The sequence below is a fragment of the Rhincodon typus genome, chromosome 30 (genome assembly GCF_021869965.1).
Source record: "Rhincodon typus isolate 14 chromosome 30, sRhiTyp1.1, whole genome shotgun sequence".
Taxonomy (NCBI): domain Eukaryota; kingdom Metazoa; phylum Chordata; class Chondrichthyes; order Orectolobiformes; family Rhincodontidae; genus Rhincodon; species Rhincodon typus.
Window position 1 is genome coordinate 863,577 of NC_063361.1, and position 22,794 is coordinate 886,370.

General features: G+C 40.8%; 1 protein-coding gene across 4 annotated transcripts in view; it reads left to right on the forward strand.

Annotated features, from left to right (window-relative positions):
* Positions 1 to 22,794, forward strand: part of kansl1b (KAT8 regulatory NSL complex subunit 1b) — a 207,654-nt gene that overhangs the window by 23,310 nt on the left and 161,550 nt on the right. For all 4 annotated transcript variants that reach the window (XM_048614701.1, XM_048614699.1, XM_048614698.1 and 1 more), the window contains one exon: positions 4,859 to 6,248. In XM_048614701.1, coding sequence (XP_048470658.1) covers positions 4,933 to 6,248 — 1,316 coding nt within the window. In that variant the 5' untranslated portion in view covers positions 4,859 to 4,932. The remainder of the gene's footprint in view (positions 1 to 4,858; positions 6,249 to 22,794) is intronic.

The window sequence follows — 22,794 nt, forward strand, 5'->3', positions numbered from 1 at the left end:
CATTTTCTGAAGAAGGGTCTAGGCCCGAAACGTCAGCCTTCCTGCTCCTCTGATGCTGCTTGGCCTGCTGTGTTCATCCAGCTCTACACCTTGTTATCTCAGATTCTCCAGCATCTGCAGTTCCTACTATCTCTGAAACTTATTCCTGCCCTTTGTTTCCTGTTTGCCATCCAGTTCTGTATCCATGTCAGTACACGATCCCTATCCCATATGCTTTAATTTTACATGCTAACCTCTTAAGTGAGATCTTATCGAAAACCTTTTGAAAGGCCAAGATAACTACATCTACTGGCTCCTCTTTAATAGCTTGATTAGTTACATCAAAAAAAATCTTTGGATTTGTCTAGCACAATTTCCCTTTTATTGTTTTCCAAGTGCTCTGCTATTTAATATATTATAATGGACTCTAGCAATTTTCCCACTATTGATGTCAGGCTAATCAGTCTATAATTCCTTATTTTCCCTCTGCCTCCTGTTTTTGAAGAGTGGAAGTAACATTAGTCCCTGCAATCCGTAGTAACAGTTACAGAGTCTACAGTATCTTGAAAAATTACCACCAATGCATCTGATACTTGAGGGCCACTTCATAAGTGCTCTGATGTAGGTTATTGGGCCCTGGGGATTTACCAGCCTTTGATCCCATCTGTTTCCACAGAACCATTTCGTTACCAATACTGATTTCCTTCAGTTCCTCACATATCAATGGAAGCTCTTGTAATCGCTTTGTATGTTTTTTTGCAAACTTACTTTTATATTGTGTATTTCCCCTCTCTTAATGAATCCCTTTATCCTCCTCTTCTGAAATCTGAACTGTTCCCAGTCGGCAGGTCTGCTGCTCGTTTGGCTACTTTGCGTGCTCCTTCCTTGAATCTAATACTATTTCTAGTTTCTGTTGTCGGGCCACCTTTCCCATTTGATTTTTGTGCCAAACAAGAATGAACAATGGTTACAGTGCCTCCGTGCACTCTAATTATTTGCCATTGCTTATCCACTGTCATCCCTTTAAGTAATGGTCCCAAATTTATCACAACCAGCTTGTGCCTTATACCACTGTAGTTTTCTTTATTTAGATTCAGGATCCTAGTCTCAGAATCAACAACATTACTCTAGATCTTAATGAAAAATTCTGTAATATTATAGTAACTCTTCCCAAAGGGGGGTCTCACAACTAGATTGACAATTATTCCTTTCATATTACACAATACCAGGCTAGGCTGGTCTATTCTCTATTTGATTCTTAAAATGATCCAGAAAACCTAGCGCTCTCCTTAAATACTCTTTTAAGGTGTTGTTACTGATTCGATTAGCCTGGATGTTTATGCAGATTCAAGTTGTAAATAATGACCGTTGTACCTTTATTGCTCGCATCTCTAATTTCCTGCTTAACGCCTAACATTACCACTACAGTTTTGGGTCAGTACCCGACCCCGCTATAGTTTTCTGCTCTGTAGAGATTCTACTTCACTGGAGCTAATATCCTTCCTCGCTGTTGCATTAATTTCCTCTTTAAACAAAATGCAACCGATTTCGGGTTCCTTTTTGCTTGTCCTTTGCAAAAACTGAATGCTGCTAGATATTCAGTTTTCACCCCTGGTCACCCTGCCACCATCTCTGTCTATGTTTCATTGGAATCACCTTTTCCACGAATGAGTACGGTGAACCTTCTCTGAACTGCGTTTAATACAATCAAGTCCTTTCTTGAAACAGAGACCTAAACTGTGTACAGTAGAATCATTGAATCCTTACAGTGCAGAAGAGGCCATTCAACCCTTAGAGTCTGCAATGATCCTCCAAAGAACATTCCACCCAAATTCCACCCGCCCTCCCCAAACGCGTGCCCCATAACCCCGCATTTAGTGTGGCTAATTCACCTAACCTGTATGTCTTTGGACTTTCTTTGGAAGAAATTGGAGCACCTGGCAGAAACCCAGGCAGGCATGGAGAGAACATGCAATCTCCACACAGTCGCCCAAGACCGGAATCAAAGCCAGGTCCCTGGCACTGATAATTAAAACTGTCTTTGATTTCTATGCTGTGAAACCTTTCGTCGTTTAATTTTTTTGTAAACTGCTTCACAGGCCTTCCCTGTTGCTCTTCCTAATCCTCCCTTTCCACTTTGCTCAAAATCTGTTGCATTTGTCTTTCCTCCGTTCTGACAGAAACACGGAAAATAGGAACACACGTAAGCCATTTTGAGCCTGCTTCAATGATGAAGTATCCTCATTTAAAATGTTCACTGCTTTTCTCGCTCTTGATGCTACTCCCTTCTTTGGATGCTGTATGACTGGAGTATTTCCAGCATTTTCTATACTGATCTCAGGTTTTTAGCATCTGCTGTGTTGTGGTTTTGTTGTAGCTTTGTTAAAATGTCAGTTGAGGTCTTAATAATAATAAATGGTCTCTGCCTTCATTCCATGTCCAAAGCCACGGTGGGCAAGTTTCTGTAGAACAATCTGTAAAACTGAAACTACAGATCATGTATGCTGTCTAAACTTGAACACAGCAAATTTCTTTAAAATTGACAGCTTGGTATTTTACCTGCTTGAATTTTAAGCTGCAATTTTTTTTCCGATCACCTTACTTACATTTCTGATTGGAAAGTTGATTTCCAATTGAGTCAGAACAGCTTCTTCCATAATTCTCGAATCCTTCTTGTCTTTCTTGACTCTTTACACTTAATCTAGGTCATCAATATGTGCCCCGAGTTTTTAATACAGTGGAAGTTTGGGTTACAGATCATTTGATGTTTTGGAATGTGAGCTTCAATCTCTCAAAGCAGGCAAGCAAATACCCACCTGCTTGGGGTGGGCCTCTAACCACATTCAGTTAGGAACAAAAGCTGCTTTGGCTTTTTCTATTCCTTGCAGTTACTGGATATGCAGTATGTTTTGCTTACCAGTTATGTGCTGACATGTTTGCTGACCATCGCTCCTTGTTTTCATGGTTCCTGCATTTTCCTGAGCTTTTCTGCTCTCCAGATAAAAAAGGGCTAGAGAACATAACTTCAGAAATTATAAGTGGTGTACAGCAAGGTCCTGAAGAAACATTAGAAGGAGGATACCAGCTGCAGGTATTTTCTAGTTGACCTGTTCAGAAATGTTATTATATATCAATGGAGCAGGTGGAACTTGAACCTGGGATTCCTGGCTCAAGATCCATGAAGTTATTAGCTGTATGATTGAGTTGGAGGAGCCAGAATCTGAGGATATACCTGGTGAAGCCTATCAATGAGCATCTGGGGCAAGCCAGGCTGGATCAATTCATGCAGGTCACTTGGAATCCTGTGGGATCAAAATGATGTGGCTGTTTTTAACCAGCAATTTCAGCTTTCAAATTTTGTCCTTCCTCACCTCCTGACTGGGGTTGTGGTTCGAGCCATTGTCACTTTATGCAGGTCAGAATGTCCTTCCACACCTGTGTGCACTGTCAGATATGTTGCCCTTTGGATCAGGGTTACCATGAGTCACAGAATACCTGGAAAAGTTTCGGAATTTGTAAACAGCTTGTCCAGAGTTTATGATGTATTCAAAGAAAAAAAATGAAATTTTTACTTGGTGATGAAAACTTCATAGAATATTAGATGACACAAAAGTTAGCCCTTTGAATGTTTCTTTTTTCTTGCCCCCACCTCCTGATAGTGAGTTCTGAGGAAGAGTCACTGGACCTGAAACATTAACTTTGATTTTTCTTCACAGATGCTGCAAGACCTGCTGAGCTTCTCCAGCAACTTTGTTCTTGTTCCTGATAGGGAATGGTTTTGTCTGAAAGAGCACTGTGCTGAACTTGCTGAAGTCGCTCATGATTTGGAAGGGTTTGGGAAATCAGTCAGCATTTTCACTTTTGTTCACTCTTCTATCTGACAAGTAGTCAATTATCAAAATTTTCTCGGGAATAATTAATGTGAATGAGACATGGGAAGGCATCGAACATCAAATTATTTATATTCAAGAAAGTGAATGCAATTTTAAAAAAATGTTACCACCTCATCATGAGAACCTTGTGAGAGGAAGTCAGCTCAAGATAAAGACATGCAAGTTTATACATAATTTTATTTGTGCAGGGCAGGGTGCTCTAGAAAATATAATCAGAACCAAAGATCGGTTAGCGCTCTCAGGAGAGGAGAACATTGAGCCGTGGCTTGTGTGTGTGATTCCACCCTTGGCACCATCATGTGATCTCAGTGTTAATAATGTTAGTAATGTATTGTAAGATATTTTCTTTTCCCTGACATCTTTTTAAATAATTTTAATTCGGCAACGCAATAGTGATTTTTGAAGCAGAGGAAGTTAAAAATTGTCTTGAGAAAGCAGTGTTTATTTTAATATGAAAAGTCTGGTGCTAAATTCTATTTGGCTTAGTTGCTTGAAGCTCATGGCCTCTGTTATCTTCAGCCAGGGTGCAAAATTTCAGGTAATACTGGAATTGTTGTAATAATATTATGTTCCCCACGCTTATTTTTGAGAGTGCTGTCTTGCACATTTTCTATCCCTATTGACCAACAAGACCCTGCAGCACAGTTTGCTACAGTGATTTTAGTGCAGAATGAATTTGATATTTTGACGCAATCATTTCTGATTTGTTAACCTCTTGATATTCAGTGACCATTTCATAGTCTTTTGAAGGAGAGTATCACTTAATCCAGTAGTCCACAGAATTCAGTTTTGTTTTGCAGTAAATGTTTGAATTATCCTGTAATTTGGAATCAATAATACAAAAAGATATGTGGAAACTGAGGAGTTTTCTGTCTAAAATAATACTGTATTTATGATATTGTGAATAAGAAGGAATAGTTGGTATTGAAGGATATGTCAATAAGTGTTTGTGATGGGGTTCTAACTTTTGTTTTGTTTCATTACAGGCTAGCAGCAGGAGGAGGGAGTGGAGCTGGCCTCTGTGGTTGGAGAGGCCAGTGTGTCTGGGTCTCAGCGCTGCATGGCTGCGATGGCGCCCGCTCTCACAGAAGCGGCAACTGAAGCTCACCATAGATTCAAGCTGGCGGCGCCATCTTCCTCCCTCTCTCCATCAGGCACAACGGACCGTGACAACAGCAATTCCCTTAACAATTCGAAAAGGAAAGCCTTTGCAGACGACCACAGTCGCGATTTTCGGAATAACTCCCGGAGTGAAGATCACTGCAAATTGGTATCCCCGTACCGCTGTCTTGATGCAGCATCTCGTCCACCTCCTCCCCCAGAATCAGTGAAACTACAAGGATCTTTCAGCAAGCACGCAGTCATCAAGTCTCATACCATACTGTCGCATTCATTATTGGACACAGGTGTGATTAGGGCAGAACTGATTGACGGGCAACCTGCCTTGGAATTTTCTCCTAGCCTTTTGAAAACAATGAGTGCAAGTAGTAACCAGCCTTCACTGCCCTCACCCCCACAACCACCAGTCAATGGCTTGGCCAAGAAGCCTGCTGTTAATATACGCTCAGATTCTGATCTGAATAGTGCCGAAATTGTGGGAAAGGCAGTTTCCCCAGGACTGCCACACATTGGGTCCAACCAAGTAGAAGATTCGAGCAAATTGGCTTTGAATAGCAATATAACAACAGGGCAAGTGGCAGGAGAACAAAACACTTCGGAAGAATTAAACCCTATAACAGAGGATTTATCCAAATCTGGGGCCATCAGACACCCAAAATTTGGAGAAAATGGTATTGTTAATACTGAGCCTTTATTTTCAACAGGAGGCTCAGTAAGTGCAGTTTCTGCTAATTCTGATGAGTGCAAGTCTTTTGCCTCAAAACCAAGTCCCATGAACATTCTGGATACTGAGGTTCATAGTAGGACGCTGCTGGCTCAGACTAGGCAAAGTGAAATTGAAAGAAGGGCTTGTAGGCTTCGGAAAAGACTCGAAGTTGTTCAGGCAAAGCAGGTGGAGCGTCACGTCCAACAGCAACTTGGAGGATTTGTGGACAAAACTGTACACAGACTTCCCAATTTTGACTGTCTGAAACGTCAGGATGGGTCACTGCGAAATCAGCAGTTGGCTTTCACTTGTAAATCAGATTCTACCTCACGCAAGGGAGGTGAAAATGTTTCGGAAACATTGGCAAACTTCTTTAAGAGCAGTTCAGTGTCTAAAGGGATTGAAAAATTTGTTTCAAGCTCTGACTCAAAGCTACGGTTCAGTGAGAATGCGTTTGATTCGGATGTTACAGAGAGCAGTTCTGGTGGCGAATCTGACACTGAAGAGGAATTATTTGCCAAAGTGGGAATGGAGCAGTATCAGGCACCTGTGTAAGTATAGCATAAAGCACTTTGACATGTGCAATATCTTTTTAGGTGCTTTGTGGATGTCATGATGGAAAGTACTTTGAAAATCTCTCTTTCATTTTTCAGAATCTGGTAGTATCTTCCACTGTGAAATTGATTTTTTTTTTGCCACTGGTGCTGTTCTTAGATTTAAATTAGACCTGGGAGTTGGGGATAGCTTACTCTCACGGGCAAGAAAGAATCTTTGGGTATGGAAAGGATAGTAACCAGTTTAATCACTTAAGCAGCTTGGTTAGTTAAACACAGGGTTTTCATTATGTATATTTGTCATTAGAACCTTGTGGATTTTGATATTAGTGGATTTTCAGACTGTTGTGGGTTTGAAAAAATGCAATCTCTTTACACTTGTCAGCTAACAGCTACAGACTGGCTTGCATTGCACAAACAATGAAACAATAAATGTGACATTACATTTCATTTGTTCACACCTGACTCTTTACACTAAGAGGTGTTTAAAAATGGGAGTTACTGTGAAAAACTCATCTGTTTGTGTTTGGCTGCTGTCTTTAGATCAGTGTGCTACAATCTGCCATGTTGCCAATAGAGTCAGGCATGTTTTCAGTGTTTTCATGCTGCAGTGTGAAATCCTAGAGCATCTCTTCACCCTTTGCAGCTTCAACTGGGGAAGTAGCCTGGTGAGCAGCAGGCTTTCATTGAACATATCAGAGTCATTGGCCTCTGGAGTTGAAGAATGTACTGCATCTATTTGTCAGTTCTGTTGTGGAATATATGGTGCCATTGACCTCATTGGAAGCTTCTGTGGTTGCTTCTGCTGGACTTAACTATGCCAGCTTCCCACATGCAAGAAAAATGAACCTTGTCATCTGGTTGGTTAGCCTTCACCTTGTTGTTCCTCATGATCAGCATTGTTATTTATTGTGTTATTGTAGCATCTTTGAATCTAACATGGTAGAAGCAGATGTCAACTATGGTATCTGTTACCATCTTCCAGGCCTCCTCCATCATGAACATGGCTGTTAGAACAGTTGGGTTGTTCTCTTGCTTCTTATCAATGGTCTCTAACTTGAAACTCAGCTGCCATTGGTCATTTTTTTTTTTGAAGTTCTTAATTGCCCCTGATCCAATGGCTAGAGCTTGGCCAAGAAGTTGGGAGGCAATGGCAGATTTATGCTCTTAAGGCTGGAATTTTCTGGATTCATGAAGCAGTCGTCTGTATCTGTTGATAAGTTATGTTCACTTTCCTGAGAGATGTTAGTACAGATTATGCAGTGACACGTTCTTTGCTTTGCTTTCCACCATTACACATTTTACCTTTAAACATTTAAAGAGCCATCTAGTTAAAGACGGTAAAATATTCTGGTTTCAGCTGTGTGAAAAATGTGTTTTGGTGCATTACTCATTCATATGGGCAAAATCAGTTTGCAACCAAACATCTGTTACTGCTGCCATAACTGCTGCACCCTTAGCACTTAACATGCAGAAAGCAGTGCTATTTCTTGACTTGAATTTGTCCAGCTACCTATTACTACAGGTGAACTCGATTCCTTATGATTTTGCTGTGCTTTGAGGATTGATCTTACATCTGCTGTTGAGATCTAATCCATGTATTGTAAATGTCTGGAATATTTACATATACAAAAGTAGAATGAAAAAGTCCATGAAAATTTTTTTTTAATGCAAGTCTGTGTTGCATTCCGTGGTATTTTTCATAGTCCAGTTAGATGCTTTTCATGAATCATAGCCAACTCAATTTTTTTTTTTTGAAGCAATCAGCCATCGCAGTCACCCTGCCTGTCTGTTTTACCCTTGGGTAAAGTTGTTCAGTTTGAACTGTCTTTTAACCCTCATTCTTCTAACTTTGTGACTTAAAGATATTTAATGATTTCAGTTGGCTTTGGCTTTAATTAGAGATTGTTGATGTTTCTGGTGTATTTGTGAAAGCAATGACACAAGACAAGCAAATTTGAATAGGGTTTGGCCATATATATCATCGATTTAGTCCCTTTAAATCATGCCAAATTATGTAAACGTTTACAACAATGTGACCGTCATGCTTTCAGCTGGTTGGCAGCATTGTAGATTCTTGCTATAATGCAAGTCTTTTTTCCATCAGTAAACCGTAGGGGAAGCAGTTATGTAGTGGTAATGTTACTGAACTCATAATCCAGAACCTGAGGTACCTATATCCGTTGATAAGTTTTATTTACTTCCCTGAGAAATGTTAGACCAGGCTATGCAGTGGTCTGAGGAGACGTGTTAATTTGTTTTTCTCTTTATTATTTAACCTATTTTTCTAAGCACCCTTTTCAAACATGTTATTATACACCTCAAGAGCAGGTGGGACTTGAACTCTTTTGTCTTGGCCCAGGGGTAGTGATGCTTCCACTGTGCCACAAGAGGGCCCTTAAATCATAAGTTGTTAACAAGTACTAGCTTTCTTGCAATCACTGTGCATAGTTTGAGAAATATAAAGTCATTGAGGGGGCACCTGGTTGTCTCCCACCATGACAGGTAGTGAACTTTTTCAATTCAACAGATATCTGGAATTAAAAAAAAATACTAAGCTCATGGTGACCACTGGATGTTCGTAAAATCCATCTGGTTCACTAATGCCCTTTAGAAAAGAGAGGATTTTTTCTTCAGGGAGCAAAATCTACCATCCTTACCTGGTCAGACTTTGAGGTATTTTCAGGAGGTATCCTGTAAGGTGCCACAAAAAAAAATTGCACAAGCTAGGACTGTCACTACCACTATTAGTGTAGATTAAAGTTTAGTTAACACTCAGAAGGCAATTGGAGTTAATGGCAGTCTTTCAGGTTGGGAAGGCATAAGTAGTGAAGTGCTGTGAGGCCTTGATTATTTACTACCTATAGTATTGACTTTCATGGTGGGGTGGCAGAATATAATGTATCCAAATTTGCTGTTGAAAAACATAGCTGAGAGAGCACGTTGTAAGGAATCTACAAGGGGTTGTCACGACAAGAGACAGACAGCTGAATCAAATCAGTAGCCAAATCTCTGCATTCACAACACAGTAAAATTTCCAGTGACCCTGAATTCACCCAAAATGCTTTCTAACCAGACTTTGTGAATAACCAATAACAGGCACGCAGTTGATAACTTAAACAAAAGATATAACAATTTATAAATAATACTGGAGCTTTAGTAGAGTTAAGCTGCATATAATCTAATTTAATTGAATGATTTTAAATGCAATCTTTTTTGACTCTAGCACCCCATTCTCTCAAAGTCAGATGTATTTAAGGGCTAACTCAAAAGGGAAAAAATGAGATGTAACTGGCCAGTTCTCCTGAACATACTTTGTGATCCATAACATCTGTAAACACGTGCAGGGATTGTATCTTGCTTGGTTTCTGAAGACACTGATGCATGCAGATAGTTTCTAAAGGGCTCCAAGGAACATTTAGTTAATTTTAATAATTGAGATTTTATTCCCCAAGCTTTCAAAAGGTTGATAATGGGAGGACAACCAGGGAGCAATCATATCTCCCATCTTGTAGCTATGGTAGCCAAAATCATTCTGACATGCATATGGTTTAAAAAGCAGTTCAAGCTTCGGTTTCTCGTGGTTAGACTGGTTGTCTCCATATGGAGGACCCTGTTTATTCAGCATATGCCATCTGTTGAAGCATAATGCCTCTCCAAGTTAAACTGTCTATGGAGCATGTAAACAGAAATCAACCCGCAATTAATTACCAGGAGTGGCCTCACAAACAAATATGAGTTTTTGTTTTTGCTTCAAAATAAGCTGCTGCTCACAGTCTGAAGGTCACCTTCAGCTCACAGCTCCAAAAATGATAAAACAAAATTACGAAAAATCAGCGAGGGTTTGAGTGAGTGGGCAAAAACTTGGCAGATAGAGTTTAAGGTTGGAGTGTGTGCCAGTCATGCCCTTCAGTTGGAAGGATCAAAGGGTAGAGTATTATTGAAATTAGGAGAGATTCCAAAAACACGTTACATGGGGGGGTTCTGGGTGTTCTTGTGCACAGTGCTCAAAACGTTAGTATGTAGATACAGCAAGTAATGAAGGCAAATGGAATTTTGGTTTTCATTGCTTGGAGTTGGATTTCAAAAACTTGGAAGTTACAAATGTGTAGGGTGTTGTTGAGGCAGAACCTGAATACAATTTTGGTCCCTGTATTGAAGAAGTAATCTACTAGCATTGGAGTAATTCAAAAGAAAGCTGGGAATCTCGCATTAGGGGGCATAGTTATAACCTAAGGATACAGTCACTTAAAGTAAGTGAGATAGAATTCCATCTGAGAATTGTGATATTTTTTTCAAAATTAATTTGTGGTTTGTGGGCGTTGCTGGCGGGCCAGCATTTATTGCACGTTCCTAGTTACTCTTGAGAAGGTGGTGGTGAGCTGCCACCTTGAACTGCTGCAGTCCGCATGTTGTAGGTTGTCCCACAATACCATTAGGGAGGAAATTTCACAATTTTGACCCAGCGATAGTGAAGAAATGATATATCTCCAAGTCAGGATGGTGAGTCGCTTGGGGAACAGGAAGGTGATGGTGTTCCCACGTATTTGCTGCCCTTGTCTTTCTAGATGGACATAGTCATAGGTTTGGAAGGTGCTGTCTGAGGGTCTTTGGAAAATTTCTGCTGTGCATCTTGTAGATGGTAGTAGCAGTGTGAACTGAATGTTGGTGGTGGAGGAAGTAAATGCTTATGGATGTAGTGCCAGTCAAGAGTGTTGCTTTGTTGTGGGTGGTGTCAAGCTGCTTGAATGTTGTTGGTGTATGTGGGGAGTATTCCATCTCACTCCTGACTTGTGTCTTGTAGATGATAGACAGACTTGAGGGAGTCGGGAGGTGACTTACTCACTGCAGTATCCCTAGCCTCTGACCTGCTCTTGTAGCCAATGTTTATGTGGCAAGTCCAGTTGAGTTTCTGGTTAATGATAACCCCCAGGATGCTGAAAGTGCAGGAGTCAGTGATGGTAACACTATTGAATATCAAAGCGTGGTGGTTAGATTGTTACTTATTGGAGAAAGTCATAGCCTGGCACTTGTGTGGAGCAAATATCTTTTGCTATTTGTCAGCCCAGATATTGTCCTGATCTTGTTGCATTTGAACATGGACTGCTTTTGGTATCTGAGGAGTCGTGAATGGTGCTGAACATTATTCACTCGTTGGCAAAAGTCCCAATTTGTGACCTAAGGATGCAAGGAACGTCATTGCTGGAACAGCTGAAGATGGTTGGGCCTAGGACATTGCCCTGAGGAACTCCTGCAGAGATGTCCTGGAGTAGAGGTGACTGACCTCCAGCAACTGTGACCATCTTCCTATGTGCAAGGTATGACTCCCGACAACTGGTGAAGTTGCCCCCAATACCCATTGATCCTAGTTTTGCTAGGGCTCCTTGATGCCACACTCGGTTGAATGCAGCCTTGATGTCAGGTGCTGTCACACTCACCTCCTGAGATTCAGCTTTTTTGTCCATGTTTGGACCAAGGCTGTAATTAAATCAAGAGCTGATTGGGCGTCACTGAGCAGGTTATTGCTGAGCAGGTGCTGCTTGATAGCACTGTTGATGACACCTTCCATCACTTCACTGATGATCATGAGTAGACTAAAAGGGCAGTAATTGGGCGGGTTGGATTTGTCCTGCTTTTTTATGTACAGGACATAGCTGGGCAATTTTCCACATTAAGGCTTTGGAGTAGATTTGTAGCTTGGGTTGTGGGTGTTGAGGTTGGTTGGCGCTTCATTGGAGGCTGCACTGAGGATGTTACCAAGCATGGTAACGAAACGTCTGCGATACAAGAAACCAGCTCAGTGAGCCAACCAACCTCAATTTTCCACATTGCTGAGTAGATGCCACTGTGTCACTGTACTGAAAGATTTTGGCTAGGGGAGCAGCAAGTTCTGGAGCACATGGCTTCAGTACTATTGCCAGAATGTTATCAGGCCCTATAACCTTTGTAGTGTCCACTGTCTCCAACCTTTCCTGGATATCATGTGGAGCGAATTGATATGGCTGAAGACTGGTATCTGTAATGTTGGGGACTACTTAAAGAGGCCAAGGTGGATCATCCACACAACACTTCTGGCTGATGACTGCCGTGAAAGCTTCAGCCTTATCTTTTGCACCGATGTGTTGGGCTCTTTGATCATTGAGGATGGGGATATTTTGTGGAGCTGCTGCCTCCATTGAGTTGCTTAATTGTCCACCACCACTGACAACTGTATGTCGAAGGACTGCAGAGCTTAGGTTTGATCTGTTCATTCTGAGATCTGTCTCTTTGCTGTTTATGCTGTTTGGTAGCTTCACCAGGCTGACACCTCATTTTCAGGCATGCCTGGTGCTGGTCCTGGCATGCCTCCTGCATTCTCCATTGAACCTGGATTGGTTCCCCTTGCTTGATGGTAATGGTTGAGTGGGGGATATGCTGGGCCATGAAATTACAGATTGTACTGAAGTACAATTCTGCTGTTGATGACCCTACAGAGCCTTATGGATGCCCAGTTTTGAGTTGCTAGATCTGTTCAAAGTCTGTCCCATTTAGCATGGTGATAGTGGCACACAGTATGATGGAGATTATTCTCAATGTGAAGGCGGGGCTTTGTCTCCACAAGGACTGTGTGTAGTCACTCTCTTAGTGATACTGTCAAGGATAGACACATCTACAGCCGGCAGATTGGTAAGGATAAAGTCAAATTTGTTTTTCCTCCTTGTTGGTTCCCTCAACACTTCTGCAGACCCCGTCTAGCAGCTGCGTCCTTTGGGCCCCAACAAACTCAACCAGTAGTACTGCTGCCGAGCCACTCTTGGTTGTTGCCATTGAAATCCCTCACCCAGTGTACATTTTGGGCCCTAGCCATCCTCAGTGCTTCTTCCAAGTGTTGTTCAACATGGAAGAGTACTGATTCATCAGCCAAGGATTCTAATCAGCAGGAGGTTTCCTTGCCCATGTTTATCCTGAAGCCACAAGACGCCATGAGGTCCAGAGTCAAGTTTGAAGACCCCCCAGGGCAACTCCCTCCTGACTGTATACTAGTGTGTTGTCGCCTCTGCTGGGTCTGTCCTGTCGGTGGGACAGAACATAATCAGGGATGGTGATGGTGGTGTCTGGGATGTCATGTATAAGTTATGATTCCGTGACTATGTCAGGCTGTTCCTTGACTTGTCTGTGAGACAGCTCTTCCAAATTTGGCACTAGCCCCCAGATGTTAGTAAAGAGGATTTTGCAGGGTTGACAGGGCTGTTGCTGCCATTGTTTTTTTTCTGGTGCCTGGGTCGTTATCAGGTGATCTGTCCGATTTCATTTCTTTGAGACTTTGTAGCAATTGGTACTTTGCAATTTCAGAGGGCAGTTGAGAGTCAACCACATTGCTGTGGGTCTGGAGTCACATGTAGGTTAGTCGAGGTGAGGATGGCAGATTTCCTTCCGGAAGGACGTTAGTGAATCAGAAGGTTTTCCGATAATTGTTTCTTAATTCCAGAGTTCTGACGACGAGTCACTGAACCCGAAACGTTAACTGATTTCTCTCCACAAATGCTGCCAGACCTGCTGAGCTTTTCCAGAAATTTTTCTTTTTGTTTCTGATTTACAGCATCTGCAGTTCTTCAGTTTTCTTTAGAAGGCAAATGGTCTGCACTTGTTCCTGTTTCATATGACCCACAGCATTATGGTGGACTGTTAATTGTGCTTTGGGCATTTAGGGAAGGGCAGTAAATGCTAGCCTACAGCCATGAGGAGCAGGAAATAGAAACACAGAAAAGAGGAACAGGAGAAGGCCGTTCAGTCCTTCAAACCTGCTCCACCGTTCAGGATGATCACAGCTGATTGTTCAACTCAGTACCCTTTCACGCTTTTCCCCCATACCCTTCAGTCCTTTTAGCCCCAAGAACTATACCTATTGCCTTGAAAACACTCAATGTTTTGGCCTCAGCTTTTCTGTGGCAGAGAATTCCACAGGTTAACTGATCTCTGGGTGAAGAAATTTCTCCTTACCTCAGTCCTAAATTGTCTACGCCGTATTCTTAGACTGTGACCCCTGGTTCTGGAATCTCCAGTGATTGGGTCATTCTGCGTTTATTCTGCCTACTCCTGTTCTTGTAAACTACTCACTTTCCATGAATTAATGTTTTAAAAAACCACCCATGATACGCTCCTGTTGATTATCCTCCTACCAGTTGTTCAAACCATATTTTGCTGTATTTTGTACAGACTCTAACATCGTCACTCTTAGTCCTGAAAAGTGTCCCAGTGTATCTCTGTACTGCCAAGTCTTGCGCACCAGATGACATCAGCTGCTTCATTCTATAACTATACAGTCGTAAGATGAATTATATTTGTCATTAACAGAATACTGTTATCAAACTAAAAGATGCTCTGATTTTTGCATAATTGGATAATGTGGTATATGAATTTCGGTGCCAATTTGATGCCAGGTGTGTAACATAAGAACCACTTTTATTGTTGGACTGTAGATTTAAAAATTGAAAAAAAAATACTCCTTTCAACCAAGGGACCATGGACAAAAATGTTGGACTCGTGTGTTGTATCTATGTTTAGCTTTACTCAAGTAGTTGGGGATGCTGCTGAACACCCCTGCTGGATGTGTTCAGGGCAGTTTTGTATTGGTTTTTCAACCAAGACCAGTTGCGTGTATATGTGTCTTCAAGTATTCAGCATAGTAACAACTTCGTGATTGTTATTGGACAAGTGGCCAAAAGCTCTGTTTGGACAATATGGCAGTGACAACCACCTTGCAAAGAAGAAAGCACCCTTTCTGTCCCTATTCCTCTCTTTTTGAGTGGAGAAGTGAAAGAAAATTCCAGGTAGCTGTCTACTCACTCTTTTCAAATTCCCTTATTGAAATGAAAACATTCAGAGGCACTGAAAGAGGAAATCCTCAACCAGTGAGTGAAAGCGTGAAAATTGATGTCTACAGTCTTGTGGTGTCCTCAAAGTCAAAAGGAACTGGAAGTGAACTAAGAAAAACTTCTCATCACCCATAATCCAGATTGATGCCAGAACTGTGATCCACTGACTTTCTCTGTTTTTTTTTTCCCCATTTGTGCCATTTTACTTTTTAATTGTTTGTGTTTGTATGTGTATGTTTTTTTTAAAAGGAGTAGTATTTGCAGCGTAAGTTAGTCACGGGTGTTTTATTTCTACCATTCACATAAAAATGTTCTGCTTGCAATAAATATTTATTTTTTTGTTAAATGTAGAGATCTAGTGTGTTGTTTTTTAAAAGCAGTCATGTAGTTTGGGGCCTTTGGATAATTTAATTAAATCTTCTCTCATTTATGATAATCCTATGAATAGTAGGATTTCATTTCCAGCACACTACCCTGAGTGAGTTGCTTCAGTTTTCTGTCTGTCCCAAAAACTGATGGCTCATATCACAGCATTATCCCTTTTAGTTGTTAACTGCAAGCAGGGTATTGATGATCTTAACTAGCCCATGTTCGCAAAATGTGCTACAGCGTCCAACATTAGATATGATCCTGCCATTAGACAACATTTGCTGGATAATCCTGAGTGTGCCAAGAATTATGCTGATGACCAATTTAGGATTCACTTGTGCTCTGGTGTGATGCATTTGATTGTATTAGAAGCTACGTGTATTAATGTGTAAGGCCCTGTTTTTTGCAGACAGAATGAACATCAATTGTGCTTGTACAGTGTGGCATGGTGGCTTAATGGTTAACACTGCTGCCTCACAACCAAGGTCCCAGGTTCAATTCCGGCCTTTGCCAACTGTCTGTGTGGAGTTTGCACATCCTCCCTATGTATGCGTGGGTTTCTTCGGCGTGCTCCAGTTTCTTCCCACAGATCAAAGATGTGCAGGTTAGGTGCACTAGCCATGTTAAATTGCCCCATGGTGTCCAGGAATATGTAGGTTAGGTGGATTAGCCATGGTTAATGCGGGGTTACAGGGATAGGTTAGCCAGGTGGGTCTGGGTGGGATGTTCTTCAGAAGGTCATGTGGATTTGATGGGCTGAATGACCTGCATCCACACTCTGGGGATTCTATCAAATCAGTAAAATAGGTGACAGCCATTCTCTGGTTTCATTTCTCAGGGCAATGTCTCTGCCAGTCCAAGTCTATTTGCCAACCAGTGATCAGTCTTCTCTCCTGCAATATAAATTGTGCTTTTCCCTTAAGTTAGTGATATTGTGAATTGTCCTGATCAGTGCAAGATGAAAAGCTTTGTCAAAATGTCTGTTTTTTTCAGAAATAAGAGTTCTGTACTATCTAATGGGTATTCACAAACTTTATCTTTTGTGATTTTCTCATTTCTCATTTGTAAAAGTACGTTCCATGTTTCAGAAAACTTGTCGGCAGTTGTATGTTGACTGAGACCAAAGTATTGCCGCCATCTTGTCTAAACAACGTACAATAATGTCACTCTGTGACATTCTTGTAATTTTTAAAATATATTTGTGTAGGTGGAACATTTTAAAACAGACCATCTTTTATTCTGCAGTATTTATTGCTTTTTAAGGACTCTGTTTTAGCACCATAAAAGGTGACTGGGAATTGCTAATGACACTGAGCCCCCTGCGTACTTGCCTCTAATTTCCTTCCAACTGTTGTGATATAATTGAAATTGTCTGCATATTTTCTTGGCACCCACGATTTTCAAAATGAATCAACAAACCAACTATTTGTTTTGGCTGGTATTCGCTATCTCTGCAGTGATGTGCATTGTGGTTTACTGGGCATTGACCCAAGGAGTTTGTTTGATTTTCATCAATTTAACACAGATCCTTAACTGGGATGTATGGAAAGTCTGCTATTGTATTCCAGTCTTTCCATGAATGTATTCTCTCCTTTTCCTATCACCTCGTTTTCTTTATTGTTCCCTTGAAAGCTTCTCTCCATAACTTCTCTTCGAATTCTCCATCTTTTTAACATGTGCCCTATTCTCAGCTTTTCTGCTCTTAATTGCATTGAGTAAATTTCATGTTCAATCTTCTTGGCACTTATTTATTGTGTCAGTCTGATTCTTTGCACTGTCATCCATACCTTCTTTTCAGTAGCATTTAGCAAGTTAGTTTCCCCTTTCCATAAGATCCAAGGCCTTTCATCCATATAAACTACTCCAAATCAGGCTCCTTACCACTTGACTCTTGTTGTTTTATCTGTTTTCTGGTGAGCAACTATCCCTTACCAACTAGAACATTTCCTATTACTGTGCTTGGTTTTATTTCTGGATTACACATTTTGATCTGCAGATGTTGTGATACCTAATACTTTGATTTCTTGCTCTTGTTACAGTTCTTTTTCTTCTGGACAAAAAAACTCCTTGATTTTGTAATATGCATAACTTTGATCATTTCAAAGTTGGTCCTTGATATTACTAGTCTGTCTCCAGCTTCTTTTTGCAAACCAAGGATTACAAATGCTAAAATTTTATCCAAGAATGCAATTTGCCCCATTTGTGTGTCTGATAGATTTGGATTAACCGAAAACACGAACCCAATTTGTGCACTTCACGAGCTACTGTTTACTATAGATAAATAGTCACTGACTTGTGGTTAGAATCTATGAACTGTCAACATAGTTAAAGCTGTAACTCCTTCTAAATCCCCTTTCAGATACACACTGATAAAAGAATTGGTGTTGGGAGTGAAGGGAAAAGATAATGCTGGGGAAACAGTTTAGTAGCACCAGTCCTCAGGATTCAGTGGGGCATTCCTTAGTGTTTCTCAAGCTGTTCAGTTCTCTGATATTTTTCTTCAAGTTCTTTCAGTCACTCACAGGAGGCACAAAGTGTACGTTAAAAGCACAGTTTAAGCAAAGAAAAGGAGCAGGAGTTTGGCCTTTTGAGCCTGCTGAGCCATTCAGTGCAACCGTGGATAATCATCCAACCTGTTCCTGTTTTCTCATCATACCCTTCTTTTTCCTTTATTCATTTGTGGGATGTGGGCGTCGCTGGCTGGCCAGTATTTCTTGCCCATATCTAGTTGCCCTTGCCCATCCCTAGTTGCCCTTGAGAAATATGATTCCTTTAGCCTTAAGAACTATATTAACTCTTCCTTGAAAACATTGAATTTATAGGCCTCAACTGCTTTCTCAGCAGAGTTCAGCTGTCTCACCACTCTGCACGAAAAAATTTCTTCTCATTTCAGTCCTAAATCGCCTACCCATACCCTTAAATTGTGACAGAGATAGTAGGAACTGCAGATGCTGGAAAATCTGAGACAACAAGGTGCAGAGCTGGATGAACACAGCAGGCCAAGCAGCATCATAGGAGCAGGAAGGCTGACGTTTCGGGCCTAGACCCTTCATCAGAAAAATGAATCCTGTCACCACCTGCTGCACCTGCATGCTTACTTTCAGCAACTGGCATACAAGAACATCCAGGTCTCTTTGCACCTGCACCACTTCCTTTATCAATCAGTCACCATCCAGTTAACAAGCTGCATGGTTTGAAAGCAAATAATTTGATACTAATTGTGGATACTGCAGCTGTTGGTTACGTCAGTGTTTACAGACGAACTGGAAGTGAGGACTTGAGTACAAATGGGGCTTTGGTTGAAAACAAAAAATTGTTTTCATTTGTGGACTAGAGACTAGTTAGCAATGATCAAGGCCTTCTGTCTGCCAACAAGTTTCTCTGGATACTGAACAGATTGGGGCTGGGTACAAAGTGCAGAGAGATCATCAGGTCTCTTCCAGCAAGGAGCGCGCGTTCTCCATTCCCTGTAGTAAGTCGATTTAAACCTGGAGTAAACCAGTGTATCTTTGATTCAGCAGTTGCTGTAGGCTATGTCTTTTAAAATAAGTGCACTTAAATGATAAGTTCATTTTAATAAGTGAATCAACCAGCACCTTGCAAACCAATTCAAGCACCTGGAGAAGGATGGCTGAGAAGAAGCATTCTGATCAGTGTTAGAATCGTCTCAACTTTGAATAGGAACTACTGAACTATTTTGTCAGCTTTTTCCTTCCATCTGTAATCCATGTATTTTTTCCATGTGAGAAAGGAAAGGAAAAGTTTTAAACAGTTTCAGAGTTTTATTTAGTCATTTGCTGAAGGTTTTTAACTGTTTACCTGTGGTTACAGTCAAATTACTTTTAATCTGCAGTAATTTATGTGAAGTAGCACTGGTCTGTGCTTTCTGTTAACAAGTCAGAAAATTAGGAACCTTTGTGTATTTTTTAAAAATCTTAAACTTTTGTTATGACTTGGAAAAATGAGGCTTGATTTCCAGTGTGCTACCCTACTAGGTTGTGACACTCGAGAATTCAGGCAAGATTACAGGGACTGACTGCTATAAGCAGCTAATGTAGGGTGAAATGTCGAACCACAATGAACGTCCACCATTTGTAGCAGAGTTCAATGTGTTTACTCAGGATGCTGTTACTAAGAGGAGATTTGGTAGAGGTTTGCAAACATGAGCAGGCTAGATAGAGTAAATAGGGAGAAGCTGTTCCTGCTCATGAAAAAGAAAAAAACCAGAGGGCATAAATTTCAAGTCTGACGTAAACAAAGCAAAGGTGATGGGGAAGGCGATTGCCTCGTGGTATTATTGTTAGACTATTAATCCAGAAACTCAGCTAAATGTGTGGGAGCACGGGTTTGAAGCACGCCACAGCAGATGGTGGAATTTGAATTCAATAAAACAAAAATCTGGAATTAAGAGTATACTGTTAAGCATGAAATCATTGTCAATCGTTGGGGGAAAAGAAACATCTGGCTCACTAATGCCCTTCAGGGAAGGAAATCTGCCATCTTCACCTCACCTGGTCTGGCCTACATATGATTCCAGCCCCATAGCAATGTGAGATAACAAGGTGTAGAGCTGGATGAACACAGCAGGCCAAGCAGCGTCAGGAGCAGGAAAGCTGATGTTTCGGGTCTAGACCTTTCTTCAGAAATGGCATAGCAATGTGGTTGATTTTCAACTGCCCTCTGAAATGGTCTAGCAAGCCACTCAGTACAAGGGCAGCTGGAGATGGACAATAAATGTTGGCCAGCCAGCGAAACCCATGTAACCATGAGTGAATTCTAAGAGTGAAAGAAGAAAGGTTTTCACACAATCAAGACATTCACGAGGGCTTTGAATGAATATTTGAATAGAAATGGTGTGTGGGGATTTGGTGAAAAGGCAGGAGATTGGCCTGCGTGGGTCATTTAAATCAAAATACTGTGGATGTTAGAAATCTGGAGAAAGTCAGCAGGTTTGATTGTTTTGAAGTCTAAGGTTTTGAAGAGTGATATCAGATTTGAAACATAACTCTGTTTCTCCATAGATGTTGTCAGACCTGCTGAATTACTCAAGCATTCTCTGTGTGCGTTTCATGTTAGAATCTGACTGATTTTAGTTTGACCTTTGTTTTGAACTTCGGAAATGAATGCTATTGATTTTCACCTGGCTTATTAAAATCCAAGTTTGCTAACTATTTTTGTAACTTTATCTGCATATATATTTTTCAAGAGCCTAGGTCCTCTACAGATGTGAAATAAATAAATCATTTTTTTTTTAGTGGTGGTGGAATTTCTGTTAGCTGTTGATTTGATAATCAATTCGGGATCCAGTTCTAATGATTGAACCATCAGCAGCAAGATAATGACTAAGCCATGAGAAAGACATAAAGCTCATGTTCTAATGCAATATTGCCTGATTGCTTGAGCATTGTAATGATTTTTCAGAACTGTTGTGGAGTGGTCACCATTGTTTAAACACTGCATTTTGATTTGGAGCTGCTCTGGGAAATAGCAGATAGGCTAGATCCACAACAGTTTGAAACATTAGAAACCCATACAGTTTCTGGTTGTGTTTTGACATTTGATATCGGACTTCGGCAACTATCCCAGCTGAGATTGGCTGTTCTTACATCTATATAGGTGTAGTAAGTGCAGCAGGCTGCAGCAGCCTTTTTGGATTTCTGACATACTTCAATTGAAACTAAATGTTAACAAAATAATTTTTGCTGAGCTGCAAGAAGGTGGCAGCAGGAGTTGTCTAAAGGTGTAGCAGGAGGAAGGTCAGGGACAGCCTAATTGTGCAGCAAGAGGAGTGGGAAGCAGTCTAAAGGTGCATGAAGCTTTTGTTGCTATTTACAAATCAGCCTTCAATTTAATGACGTACAATTCATGAGTTGTGGTGCATTGGGTGTTTAAAATAATAAATAGATGAAGTGAGCTAGCCTTGTTCAAAATACAGTGCAGTTTGAAATGGTGAGTAGGGTATTTGTATGACTTATGATCAGAGCTGATAGAGTTTGGGGTTTTTTTTGGGTAAGTTAACCTCTTAAAGAAAACTGTTGTTTGTTCAGTCTTTTTAAAAAAAAAAAAAATAATAATTTGGTCAGTCACAGAATCACGTGTTCCAGTACTAAAGGAGGCCATTTGGTCCATTGTGATTGCACAGGCTCTTCAGATGTTGCCAATTTCTTATTTATCCCCAGCTTAGAACATTATTTCTATGCAAATAATCATCCAATATCTTCTTGAGTACCTCCGGTTGAACCTGCCACCACCACACTTCAAAACAGTGTATTCCGCAGCCTAACTACTCACTGTGTACTTAGTTTGTTCATGAAATGTATGTGTGACTGGTAAGGCCAGCATCCATTGCTCATTGAACTGCCTCCCTAAAGTGTTCATGAGATATCGTCTTGTACTACTCATATATTGTTGGAGCTGACTATCCAGGCAAGAAGACAATATCACATATGAACAAGAGCAGGCCCTTGGCCCTTCCAGCTTGCTACACAATTCAATAAGATTTTAGCTGAACTGATCTAATTTAAATGTACAATCCCTCTCAATTAATCCTGCATTCCCATGGTTATCTGGAGACTATCTACCTCTGCCTTAAAAATTATGTAAAGATTCAACATTCACTGCCTTTTGAGGAAGGGAATTCCGAAGTTGCTCAACCCTCAGAATTTTTTTTTTCCTCAAGCTCTTTGTTAAATGAGTGACTCCTTATTTGTAAGCTATAATCTCTAGTTCTAGATTCTCCCACAACAGGAAACATCCTTTCGACATTGACCTGGTCAAGTTCCGCTGGATCTTCTGTGTTTCAATTAAGTCACCTCTGACTCTTCTAAACTCTAGAGAATACTAGCCTTGCCTTTCTAGCCTTTCCTCATATTCCTGTTCTCTACATTGCAGGTAGGTAATGGATAGGCTTAGTGCAGTTATGAGGTGATTAATTGCAGAATTCCTAGCTTCCAACCTGCTTTTGGAGTGACAGTATTATATTTATATGGTCCAGTTCAGTATCTGGTCAGTGCTAATTTCCTGGATGTTGTTGATGGGGGATTGTGTGATGGTAATGGAATGTCAAGGGCTGTCATTGTGTGCATTGAGAAAGACAATTTAATTTAAAAATTTATTTCACTATTTATAGATGAAAAGTCTCAAAACACAACGCAATAAATGCAGCTGATAGCAGGAACTGCAGATGCTGGAGAATCTGAGATAACAAGGTGCAGAGCTGGATTAACACAGCAGGCCAAGCAGCATCAGAGGAGCAGGAAGGCTGACGTTTCGGGCCTAGACCCTTCTTCAGAGGCCCGAAACATCAGCGTTCCTGCTCC